This window comes from Daucus carota, chromosome 7, assembly GCF_001625215.2.
Source record: "Daucus carota subsp. sativus chromosome 7, DH1 v3.0, whole genome shotgun sequence".
NCBI classification, from domain to species: domain Eukaryota; kingdom Viridiplantae; phylum Streptophyta; class Magnoliopsida; order Apiales; family Apiaceae; genus Daucus; species Daucus carota.
Window position 1 is genome coordinate 34638701 of NC_030387.2, and position 13421 is coordinate 34652121.

Here is a 13421-nt window from a genome sequence, read left to right on the forward strand (position 1 = left end):
GTGCGGCATGCATGTAATATAGTAAATCGGATTTCAAAATATCCAGTTGTATAATAATGATGGTGCATAGTAGCATTTATGATTATAAATTAAATTAAATTTATTTGGACGTGGAAGATTAATAAAACATATTTCCATTGGCACCAATTTATTAGAGAGTATAAATTTTATTCCACTGAGACACGGAAGTAAATGGATTGTCATGCTTGGTATGCTTGGTGGGTATAAATGTGTTAACAGTTTGATGAATTAGTTAAGATGCGTAAAAACTGATTGGGAAACCAGATTATCAAAAAAAGAAGAAGAAATATTCACCAGAGAGTACTCTCCTAAATCTAATAGCTCTCTTTAATGCAAGAAATGTCTTGTTTATGCTCTCCCAAAAAACACATCAAGAACAGTAGTATTTGAATAGCAACTGAGAATGGATATAACGGGTATAAAAATGAAGGGTATATGAATAAGTGTTCCCAAGCAGTAGTATTTGACTTGTACTTCCATTTTGGTCACACACAAATTGGAAAAGGAACCATGGACCAATAATCATCACTTGTGGACTAGTGTTAACTAGCTAGGAGACAGTATATGGCAACACCTAACACTATGTTGTTTTTATCTGTAATTATAAGCATTTGGCTACCAGTGATATCAATTCAACCTTTCACACCGGAATAGAAACAGAAATGCCTAAATAATATTTTGACATGGCACATACTTACAAGCTTAAACGAGTAGTTTGACCCATCTGTCAGTTGACTTGGCAGAGATACGGTGGTATGTGTATTATCACAGGGACCTGGAGTAGAACTGGAAAAAGAAGAACGTGCCTCGACTTAGACTAGATTGAACGATTATTTCTGCTACAACGGTTGCATAACCTTTACACCCTGCTCCCGAGTTTTAAAAACAGACGAAAGCAAGTGAAGAGGAAGGAAAGTTATCTAACTTTCACTCCTACTCGTGCTCCCGAGTTTTTTAAAGTGAGGAAAGCGAGTGAAAGTGAGTGAAAATATAGCATACTTTCACTCTAAAACTTTCACTCCAACCTCGAAAGTTGTATAAAGAGATTGTTATTTGGGGGTTCTGGCTTGTTAATTGATGTCATGGATCTAGAGAATTTAGAATGGTTCTCGATTATTGTTGCTTTGATGATGTGCGTATGGTAATTGGGTACAGTGAAATGGATTTTAGTATAACAGGCCTTATATAATTAGGGTCCAGGTCCCTAGCATATGTATGCTGGGGCTGGGGACCTGTTAAAAAACACAGAGGTTCCTGGCCGTTATGAATATCCAGCGGCCAGGATTAAAAACAAAGTTTTAGTATGTTCAGCGCTTTTTTAGCGGGGGAAACCTATGCGCTGGACAGGGTTTCCCCTGTCCAGCCCTAAAAAAGCGCGGGACATATTAAAACTTTGTTTTAATCGTGGTCGCTGGACATTCATCCAACGGCCAGGAACCTGTGTGTTTTTTAACAGGTCCCCAGCATACATATGCTAGGGACCTGGACCCATATAATTATGTGGATTTCTTGTATGTTTGTCCAGGGAATCAAGATACATGGATGAATTCGTGATTAGGACTAAGAGGCCTTATATAGTTATGTGTATTTCTTGTTTGTTTGTCCGGGAAATCAAGATACATGGATATTTTATAATTAAATATTTGAACCCCCTAAATATTAGTCCTGGTTCCTCTACCGTATACATGTATTTTCTTAAAAATAATGTTAAGTCCTACACAAATATGTACAGAATGACGTGGATTCATCTATGATATGCCATTGTTCTTTTCTTTTAGCTATGTAGGTTTTTCTAATTTTGAGACTTCAAATCTAGGGCTCCTTTTTATTATACACATATGTTATATCTTTATTATTATCTATTTTTTCTTCTACTGTTGAGAATTATATATATATATATATATATATATATATATATATATATATATATATATATATATGTATGTATGTATGTATATTATATTGTCTTTATAATTTGACATTTTTCCCCTCTATTATATAATTTATTTACTGTATAGATCTGTTTTATTTTATATTTCAAAATTTTCAGAAATCTATCTTATCATTCATTTAATTTTAACAATATATTTGTAGTACATGAAATATTTTTGTACTATCACAATCTATATAATGATATTTATTATTTTAAAATTAAGATGTTGAAATTTTAAATTTCAAATTTTTAAACGACAACTATTTAATAAAACAAGTTCTATTTTTATTATAAACCATAAATATTGATAAGTTTACAAATATCATAGCAAATAATATTAGTATTTTTTATTCTAATATTAGAAAAAATATATATACGATAACTTCATTGTTGAAATTTTTTGAAATATGAAATAAACTAGTTTCGTACGATATATGACAAATATATTACATATATTCGAACATATATATTTATATTTATTTTATATTAGTGTATTGTATTTCTTTCAATTAGCTAATACCGAAGCAAACACTTCTAAATTAATATGAATTTTTTATGATGGATAAATAGAAAATTTGGTACGCATGGTCGGTGTTTATCTGTAAACTTTTCGAATATGATAATCCCAGTGAAATGATAAATTTTCCAATCTTCAATATCACCGATTCTGTTGTACTACACAAAACTTATGTTTATAAATTAAAGTAGATAGCTTAGATATAAACAAAATTATAATATAATTTGAGATGTATAATTGTTTGATAATATCTAAATTATTAGAAAGACTTATAATATAAATTAGGTTAGGTTAAGTTGGTCGGAATAATTATATAACTCATATTTCATTTAATAAGTCCAGTTTAAAAGATTTGAGTAATGTTGAAGAGCCCAAATATATTACCCAATATACTTATAGATGAACACCTCTATTGATCATCATCCATGACGGATGGGGCCAGCATAAAAAGAACACAATATCATCCGGTAACAAACATACGAGCCCAAATTAGTTAAGCCCAACAAAATTAGCCCACTATCACACTTGTACATGGGATTTTGAAAACAACGCCCAACTTTGAGACCAGAGGTGAAGATCGAAGAACTCTTTCCGGCGGGGCTGCGTTGAATTAGTAGCTATATTTAAGCTTGTTCGGGTACGGCAAAGGCTATTGTTTTCTATCATTTATTATTTATCTGAATTATGAAATATCTTTTTATTTGTGATTTCTGCTCACTAAATTTGTGTAAGTGATTTATAGTTGTGCACATATTGCAAACTTTTATAGTGAATTATTAGTATAATGATGATGATTAAGTTATATTTGAATATTAAGTGCTATATCAAGTGTTTGATAAAATGTCTGAATGAGTAGAATTTATAAAAACGCAACCGAAATGTGTGTTTCTACAAGGATTGACAATTGTTAGGGATTTGAGGCTCCAAATTTATGATGTGACTGTCAGTGTGTTCGAATTATAGTGATTGTTTTTATATTTGGTTAGGAATAGTTGAAGATTAACAAGGACATTTTAAATTACAACTATGGAATATTAGATCGCTAATCTGATCTGTTTAGCCAATTTAAATTTGATTAGCATCTGTTTTTAGTTTATTAGTTACCTTTGTGTAGTAGGAGATCACCATTATCTTCAGTGCATGTAACACGTTTCAAATTTTGCATTTAAGGTAAAAAGATAGACATCAAGTACTTCTTCCTAATATTTTGCGTTCAAGAATACTTTTGAACTCGGTTATAGGCTGTGTTGCATCACATGTTCAGATGCTCTACTGTCAACATATATCCCTTATTGATTGTTTCCCATGTTTTTTTATGTACTTGGAGCAGAAATGTTGTCCGGTCTTTTATAGCAAACGGTAGTATTCACAAAATCCAGGATTAGAAGTTGAGAAATTGAGTACTTCTGGTTGAGGAAAAATATTCACAACTGAAACAGAGGCTTCACGGAAAATTTGGCTTCTACAGCAGTAAACAGTGTTATGGAGAAAGCGGAGAAGAAGCTGAAACTGTCAACAAACTCAAACAGCACCTTATTGCCGATATCATCATTATATACATTTATCCTACATACAATATGTGGTCTAGGTTTAGCTTTAGCATACTGGGTTGCGCACAATGTGTACTCCGTCAGTCTCGTGAATGATCCGACTCAAACCCTCCGTCTTATCTGGGTATAGTACCTTTTTTATTACAACTGAATATATCGTTATCCATTTTCAGTCTGTAACAAGTTTTATTTTGATATTAGGTTATCGAGGCCCCAATTGTGATCCTTCTTTTTAGTGGTTTTCGACAACATCCGAATCAGTGCTCAGTAATCAATTTTTATTTATAAAATTTTGATGCTTGATTTACTTTCACTATAATGTATGCATATATATGTAAAATATATATACAGTGTATGTGTCTGTTGTCATGCTTTTAAAAGTATTTTATTATTTTTTAGGGTTTTAATGTGTTAATGAATTAATGACAGTACATTAAAGCTGTGGGAAGAGGTTTACTTGGTCTCCCGGCTGGTTAGTCTCTTTTAATTTGCTTCACTTGTACACATTTCTACACGATGCACGAATTTATGCACACATATACATGAGGATACAGAAATATAAACGGAGATACAGTAAGAGGATATGCTCATAGTCCTGTTCTAAAATACAAGGGATCTTTGGATGAGACACAGAACAATTCTGCTTTGACGTTAAGTAGGAAATTTATATAAGTTAAGGATGGCTGAACTTCTTACATAGGTAGCTTAATTGTTATTCATTCTTCATTTTTTATCATTGTGTTGCAAAAGATTATATGCCAATGCTTTCTCTTTTCTTTTACATGTTTATGATATGCTGACATAGATAAAAAATTTATAGAGGGATGAGTGGATGTCCTATTGAAATATACATGGCTTGAAGAAAGCATTTAAATATTCAGTCTGGATTTTTTTTTTATATGTATCTTATGTACATATCAACATCTATGTTATTGAATTGTAGGAGCTATAGTCAATGCACTTGGAGCTATAGCTTTGGGAGCACCTGTTGGCATTCAGTACGTAATAATGCGACTTAAAACTTTTTATGTATTCTAATATCCATGAGAAACTTAAATCATAGTTGAGGTTGGAAACTGAAATAAAATCGATCATCCAGTCTGTTTCATAATATAATAATACTCATATTTTTCACTTAATAACCCCCATTTATTATAAACAAGGTACTTCAGTTTTCAGTTCTCTCATGACTACCAATCTACCATCACCTCTGTAGTATCACATAAATTACAAATGTTCTTGCATGCACGCAAAGTAGTTTTCAGCGATGGTGATATTTAAAAATCTAGTCTCAACAAATCTGATCTGGAAGAATGATCATTTAAGTTCATTCTCTTTCTTACCACCAACCTCAAATGTAATAATCATAATAAGAAGCGATATCCTTTACAGTCATTTTATCTGTCAAAACTAATATGATTATCCTTGTGCTTGTATATATCTAAATTCTGCTCTTGCCACATAAACAGGCATTTTTCAAAGACCGCCAACTGGTCAATTCTAATGTCAGTATTCACTGTGAGTTTTCCATTACTTTTGTACTCGCAATTTCTCTATATGATAGTTATTCGCATATATTAATAGGTGATATCTGCTTTCATTGAACTTCTGTTATGCTATCAAGGGACAAGGAATTTTTTGGACTTTTATGAGTTTAAAATGTGTGCCTGGTTTCTCATTTAATGAGACACACTAACTCAAGTCGATTGTATACTTGTACCTTTGGCTTCTAATGTGGCAATGCCTTGTATTTTGTGTGACTCATTACTATTTGTATCTGACAGATTGTCCCAACAGCTTCTGTTTTTGGTTCTTCATGGATTGAATGGCGACGGATATTTGCACATGCAAAGTAAGTGGCATTGTTATAACATGATATGTTGATGCATTAGCTGGATGGAAGTAATTATGGTTTCGTGGCCTTTTCTATATGTAGTTATTTATGTAATTTATACCTGTAGGTTGGTTGCTTCAGTGTCTTATATTTGTTGGATCATCAATTTAATTGTGCAGGCCAAATGGACCAATAGATCTGTTAATCTGTCTACCTGCACACGGAGCTGTTATAGGTGCTTGGTTTGGAGCCTGGCCAATGCCCCTTGATTGGGAAAGACCGTGGCAGGTATAAAAGAAGAGTAATCTTTTTGATATTCTAAACCTAAAAGATAATATTATTGATGTTATGATTGTTGTCTATATGGATTGGCATAACTTGTTATTGGCTCTTCGGGATTGGCATAATGTTGTATCTATTAAACATCAAACCAGCAAGTTCCGGCATAGTTTTCCCCTGGAGTACTTATATGTCATATTAGCAAGTCATACTAATGTTTGAGCTGTAAGTTGAATAATGAATTAACATATTGAGACTTGAGAGGTTGAGTTCTGTATTTTTAACAAGAGAGAGCGTGGGGTAAATGAGATGATTGACATTTTTCAATCCTTGACTAGCATCTACTGAGTTTTCGTTATCTCTGCAGTATTTTCTCTTAAAGATGTCACAAGAGATAAGCTGCATTGGAAAAATGTTACTAATATTGTCTCTGAGGTTGAAAGAAAAACTAAGCAATGTGTTGAAAACTGAATACTATTGTGATTGCCGGATCTGTTAGTTGGACTTCTTTCAAATTTGTTTTATCTAGTTGCCGCCGCCATCAGTATTGGTTCTTACCATTTTATCATGCATGTTAAATTACATCTCATAGAAAATGTAGGTTATGTTTACCTGTCTTAAAACTTATTTTTCCTGTGTATCTTTATCCTTGTTGGAAAAGATAATGTAGAATTGTTTTCCCTTTGTATCTTAATGCCTGGACATACCTTTCTTTGTAGGAATGGCCAATTTGTGTGAGTTTTGGAGCTATGGCTGGGTATATGGTAGGGATAGTGGCATCATTCAGTATATCTCTATTCCAGAAGCATTTGAAGAAAGAGTAATAGTGGCCAATTTGTGTGAATTTTGGAGCTGTGGCTGGGTACATGGTAGGGATAGTGGCATCGTTCGGTATGTCTCTCTTCCAGAAGCATTTGAAGAAAGACTGATATATCAGCCCAAGAAAATATCAAAGGATGAAACTTCTTATTGTTTGACTTTGTTCGAAAACAGGTCCTGTAAAAGTAGGTTTGTATGATTGGCCAACAATTACATACCGAAAGCAAGAAATTGAGACTCAAAGATGATAAATGTTATGTGTAATTCATTTATATTTTAACAATTTTGTTCAATGTTAGTCTGCCTGATGAGTAGTTCTTGTTTTGTGTGACAACAGTTCTGGTGCTCATATTTTATACTTTTTTGGGTCTTTAATTATGCCTACAGCTTAAAAGTAAACAAATTATGTTGGTATCACAGAATGCGTATGTCGGTTTGATGATAAAGGTTAACTGTGCAATCTATCAGACCAAGTATGTGAGAAAATGAGTTTTTCGAGTTAATTACACTTTATTGTATATAATGAGAATATGATAATTTTCTGGAGTTCATTATGGTTTGTTGAATATTTTGTCTATGACCAGTAGAGAACCATGACCAAACAGACTCAATGGGTGGTTGATCAACAAATCCAGTACTTTCAGTGTTTTTTTTTTGTTTGCCAAAACATTTGCTGTCTTTTAAGGCTGAGTTCATAACAGAGTCATGTCAGGAAAATAATTTTCGGATGATTCATAATAATTTGTTCTTAAAGACTAAAGGCACTGTTGAAAGTCGAAAGTAGCAACCATTCAAGTTCATGGGATGAAAAATAGAATTTCAAACTTAAACCGGCAGATTCATTTAAAGCTCCTTATACTGTGGATCAATAATCCAGCAGTTGCTAATGTATCTTGAGCATCTCCTTGTCTACGAAAATAATGCAGTTCACCGGGGAGTTTTCATTATTTTACGAGAACCTCTGATGCATTTAAGAACACATGTAACTATTCTCTGTAAGTGTCTACTGTTAGGTCCAAAGTATCGTAGAAGGGGGGGTTGAATACGATACTCACTACAATTTAAAATTCTTTCGAATCTTGCGGATAAATAAATTGCAGTCCTGTAATGGGTTTCGTGTTCCGGATATTTATTGGGTCAGTTTCTGAGGATATGAAAATATTAAACCAACACACAATATTTTCCAAGGTATATCTGTATATTGATAAATACCTCAAAGGGTGCTATAAATCCAAACCCGAAGGTTGGCTACAATGACCACTCCTCTAAATATTACAAGCCCTATCCACTACAAATATTTATGGTACAAAACTAGGCTAGGGTGTGTGTATATTTGAGAGAGTTTGTGCATAGCACTTGGCCATCCATCCCGAAGGATGATGTTAATTGTGAGAACCACAATCACATATTTATAGGCTTTCATAAACTAACCATGGTTAACGAGTTCGTCCTGGACGACTTGAGTTCGTCCTGGACGAATTCAATTTAACTGTGGTTAAATTGAATTGTCCAAATAAAAACTAACTCCAAAGTTGCGCCACTGAATCTTTGAAGGTCAAACTTGGCGCCAGTCAAATGTTGCGCTTGCCCAATGCTTCACAGTATATGTACCACTTAAAATTTATTCTAAGTTATAACCTGTACCACTGAGAAAATGGCTTGGAGTCGCAAACTTTGACTTGGTCAAAGTTTGCGCTCCAAGTGAAGTTGCGCCTCCATGATGTCTAGTGATGATTCCCTTTGAAAAGAAACATGGCTTTCCAAAGTTGCGCTTCCACAGGCATTCCAGTGTATGTATGACTTAGATGAATTCTAAGTTGTAAAAGTTGCGCCAAGATTGTTGATTAGAGGAGCAACATTTGACCAGGTCAAATGTTGTTCCAATATAGTGCATCCCTTGTAGAGTTGTGACTTAGAAATTATTCTAAGTCACAAAGGGTTAGTGCCAAGAGTTGTTAGTAGAGGAGCAACATTTGACCGGTCAAATGTTGCGCCCGGGTCAAACCTTGCGCCTTGGTCAAATGTTGCGCCATAGAGTGTGCAAGAGGTATATGGTGACTTAGAGAAATTCTAAGGCAAATATGAACTTGCTCCACCATTGTAATGCTTCCCCTGTTATCTCTCATCTCTTGGGGACGAACTTTGACTTTGGTCAAAGGTTGCGCCTCAAGAGTGCTATGTCTTCACTGTGATGTACTTAGAGAATTTTCTAAGTGAGGAAGAGCTGTTGACTTCGGTCAAATGTTGTTCCTCACATAGTAAGAGCTTTCCTTGTTATCACTCCTTTGACTGAGATTGACTTGAGTTTGCTCCATCCATATATTTATATTATATTCATAATATTATATAAATATATGTATAAATAAAGATATATATATAAATGTATATAAATAATATTTATATAAACATATAGTAATATATATATATACATATATTTAAATATATTCTCATATATTTAAATATATATAATATACATAAAATTATATGTAAATATAAATATAAATATATATAGGGATATATATATAATTATCTATAGATATAAATATAGTAATATACACATATTTATGCACATAATATAATATATATATATACACTTAAATATATAAATGTTTATGTAAAATATAAATACATATACTATATACATATATATTTATTTAAATATATATACATATAAATATACATATACATATGTTTAAAAACATATATACATATATATTATATATATTATATTTAATTAAATATACATATATACATATATAATTATATTTGTACATATACAAATATATAAGTGCACACATATATAAAATGTCACTTCCTGATATGGCTTTCTGTGGAAGCTTTGACATATGGCATTTGAGCAGTAAGCTTTGGCATAGCTGGCATTTGGCTTGACTTGGCTTTGGAACAAATGACTTGATATGACTGGATCAATTCTTCGATCGATAAATACTTTGCAAAGCTCCGTACGTGCTGACGCTTAGTGCACTGGTCTGGTTCACAAGCGACTAACACTGAAGTTGAACATTGTACCGTCTTTGTCAGCAACCATTGATCAGTCGGTTCCGGGTTAGTTTATGCTTCAGTTTGTTGATTATAAATAACCAACCAAGATATATAGAAATATCTTGCTTCAGGGGTTGCACTGAAATCTTTCGAGTACTTGGACAACATCTTCATTGCTTCCACAATCTTGAATACTTCAATCTTTATTCTTCACTGAGGCATGAACATATTAATGAACTTCTTCCAGTGAACTTATTCCTTCAAGACTGTAGATGGCTTCTTCAACCTTTGTCTTCGTATCCTCCGATTCCGGTGCAGGCGTAGTGTTATTTACTTGTCCTGTTCTATTGTTGAGTTATCATCCCTATGTAACAGATAGGGTTGTCTTTACATTTAGACTTACAATCTCCCCCTATTTGTTTGTTAATCATAACAAGCAAATCCTCTGGAGGATAACTCAACTAACACTAGAAAAAGTAAAGTCCTGGACTAGTAAATAATGCTACAAAGTTTCTGGATCATATAATACATTTCCAGATTTCATGAATAGAAATAACAGATGTGCATATCACCTTCATTTCTCTGGTTTTTGCTTACCTGCCAGATAATCCTCATAGTCTGTCTTGAAGAGAATTCAAAACATTCCATTATGCAAAGAATAATCAGCAGCTTCATTGAATTCTCCAGTGGTAATGAATAAGTTCCTGTCTACCACTTACTGAAGAATAAATGTATCACCTTATACTTCTCCTCCCGTTACCTTGATCAGGTTCCCCTTGGTGATAAGTAGCTATCTCCCCTTAGATGAAAGATCAATCCTCCTCCGTAGTTGAAGAAGAATCTCCCCTTCAGTAGTACACAGCTAAAGAGTAGTTTAATCCCCTTTAGTTGTAGACAGCTAAAGAAAGCTAACTTACTTTTTCTTCCCTTTTTCATATATTCTCCCCCTAAATATATTCTCCCCCTTAGTTGTGGAATCCTCCGAGGATATGTGGTATCAAATAGGTCAAGGAACGTGTACAATACTTCCTGTACCAAAAGATAATCTCCCCATAGAGAACTAAACAACGCTAAAGCTGGGGTCGAAGAAAGAGTTCAGAAGAAGGGTTTACTTTGATTGGGTTGGTCCCTATGCTGAAAGAATAGGTTCCAAACGGAAAAGTAATGAGTAAAAACTGACATTCCAGTAACAACATCCACTTTGTCTTTAGGTATAAATTTGGTAATTAGTGGGTGTCTCACTAAAATGTTCTGCAGGTGTATCACTCAACACTCAGTTTTCTCTCGGTTTTTGGGTAAGGGTGTCACTCACGAGTTCTGTAAGTGTATCCCTCCACACAAATACTGAGCTTCCAAAATGCTGAGTACCTGCAAGAAAATCACCTTAGCCACCCTTAAAGGGGGTCACCGGTGGTGCAATGGGAGTTCGTAATTCCCAGTCCCTGTAGACTCATCAGATAAATCCGAATCATGGTCCACAAGTTGCCAACCACTAAGTGGCTTATCCAATTAAGGATCCAGAGTTGTTTGCTCTGGGAGGTTAGACAAAGGCTTAATTATGGCAAAGGCCCAAGTCCTCCTCAATGTCTGTGAAGACACTTGATTCAAGAGAATCATCAACCATAAGTTCACAACGTGAAATGGAATGAACTGTAGTTGCTTCCGTCAATTCTTTCAACAACTTGTGAGCTTTCAATACCAATTATTATTATATGTACCTCACAAGTGTTTCACTCTTCTCAATATCCTATGTGTTTGCACTCACTCATGCTCACATATTTTTCATTCTGATATCTCAATGGTTCTTCTCAGAATCTCACCAAGTGTTTAACTCTCAATGTTTGGCTCACAGTGTTTCTCTCAGCACTCAAAGTATGGTCTTCTGTACCTGCATGAGAAAATCACCATAGCCCCTTCAAGAGAGGTCACTGGCGGTGCAATGGGGTTTCGTAAATCCCCGATCCTCAACTGACTCATCAATAAATTGACTCATAGTCAGAGAGTTGCCGATCTCCTATAAATAGGAAATCCATTCCGATTGGATCCAGATCTGTTCTTATCTGGGGAGGGAGACGAGAATCCTGAAGATTTGACAATTGAGATCCTCGTTTCCTCCTTACACCTGTAAAGGCATCAACCATCTTATCTACCGTAAAATGGTAAATGAAGAAGTTGCTTCTAGAACAAAACCTTTAACCTTACTGTGCACTCTCTTGTATTGTGTCCATAAGATTTTTGTTTAGGCTCTTCATCAGAGTGATTACTGATGATGTGCTTGACTCCATACAAGATGCTCTGGCTGACGAGCGAATTTCAATGGACTCATCCTGTTGAGAGAATGATTCCAGAGACTGTTTTATTGCCTTTTCAGCTCTATATTCTTTTGAGAGAATACAGATGAGCAACAGTTACCTCAGGTTTGAAAACACCTTTTCTTCTTGAGAGGTAGAGCTGTGGGTACACTATCCCTCACATCCTTATTTGCTGCAACAAGTACAGTTTCTCCCTTATTGACCTCTAGTCTAATAAGTTCCTTATCACTGCAGGGGGAAAGTTGGGATGTGTTCTGAATTTGGTTTTATAGTCTGGGATAAAGATTGTTGGTTTTCAACCTTATGACTATTTAGGAAAGCCAAGAGGCTGATTAAGTTCCACAGAACAGAAAGAGATATAAATGCATTTTAGAAAATCTATGATTTTGAATGAAAGCAATTGCATTTAATCTTTTGAGGAAAAATGAATCAGTTGTGATTGTAAAAATGATTTGCATAAAGAATGACAATCACAACCGATGAAAGAATCAAAGTTTTCCATTAAAAACTGGTTTGAGTACGAGAGTCTGAATCTATGCATAAAATGTTTAGATGAACTTGTCTTTGAAAAAGACACAGACTCCTGTTTCTCACCACAATTTAAAAAGGAAACAAGAAAATTTATGTGCTACAGTGTATAAAGCATTCGCCACACTAATTAGTGAAAAGGCCTCATACTAGCACATCGTCAAAACAGACGCTGCAAGTGACAAAGATCACCAAGTACAAAAATACAAGATAATCAATGTCTCGTCCTATGACGCTACATGTATAGATGCAAAATATTCTAAGAAATATTTATGAAATAGAGTAGTGGATACCAATTGTTGAAATCAATTGATAAGGAAATTTCTTGACAGAAACTCACCACTCCAGAACATAAATACGAGACTGAATAAAGATTATGTTGTCTCCCTTGTACTCAGAATATTAAACACCTAAAATATATTAGCACCAGTGGTTTTAAGAAATATGCAACAATATTTCACCAGTGCCAATACATCACAATCAATTCACAAATAAAACATCAATAAAGCATCAAAAGTAGATACCAATTAAATATTTCAAAAATGAATTAATCATGCTTCTATTATTCTATCAAAGTCAATCATGAAACAAATACGCATATAATTGTCATGGATCACAATCTAAC

The 13421-nt window shown here is 34.0% G+C and overlaps 1 protein-coding gene across 2 annotated transcripts; it reads left to right on the forward strand.

Moving 5' to 3' along the window:
- Positions 1-2954: 2954 nt before the first annotated feature.
- On the forward strand, positions 2955-7289 carry LOC108193529 (PIGF/3-ketodihydrosphingosine reductase fusion protein). 2 transcript variants are annotated; one of them, XM_064081793.1, is made up of 9 exons: positions 2955-3108; positions 3802-4145; positions 4223-4288; positions 4451-4493; positions 4965-5019; positions 5491-5539; positions 5806-5873; positions 5983-6143; positions 6854-7289. In XM_064081793.1, exons 2-8 carry the CDS (start codon positions 3954-3956, stop codon positions 6122-6124), a joined length of 615 nt encoding a protein of 204 aa, XP_063937863.1. In that variant the 5' UTR covers positions 2955-3108; positions 3802-3953; the 3' UTR covers positions 6125-6143; positions 6854-7289. The 2 variants fall into 2 exon arrangements, with proteins under 2 accessions (XP_063937863.1, XP_017215718.1); XM_017360229.2 differs by having other exon boundaries at positions 6035-6143.
- Positions 7290-13421: the final 6132 nt, after the last annotated feature.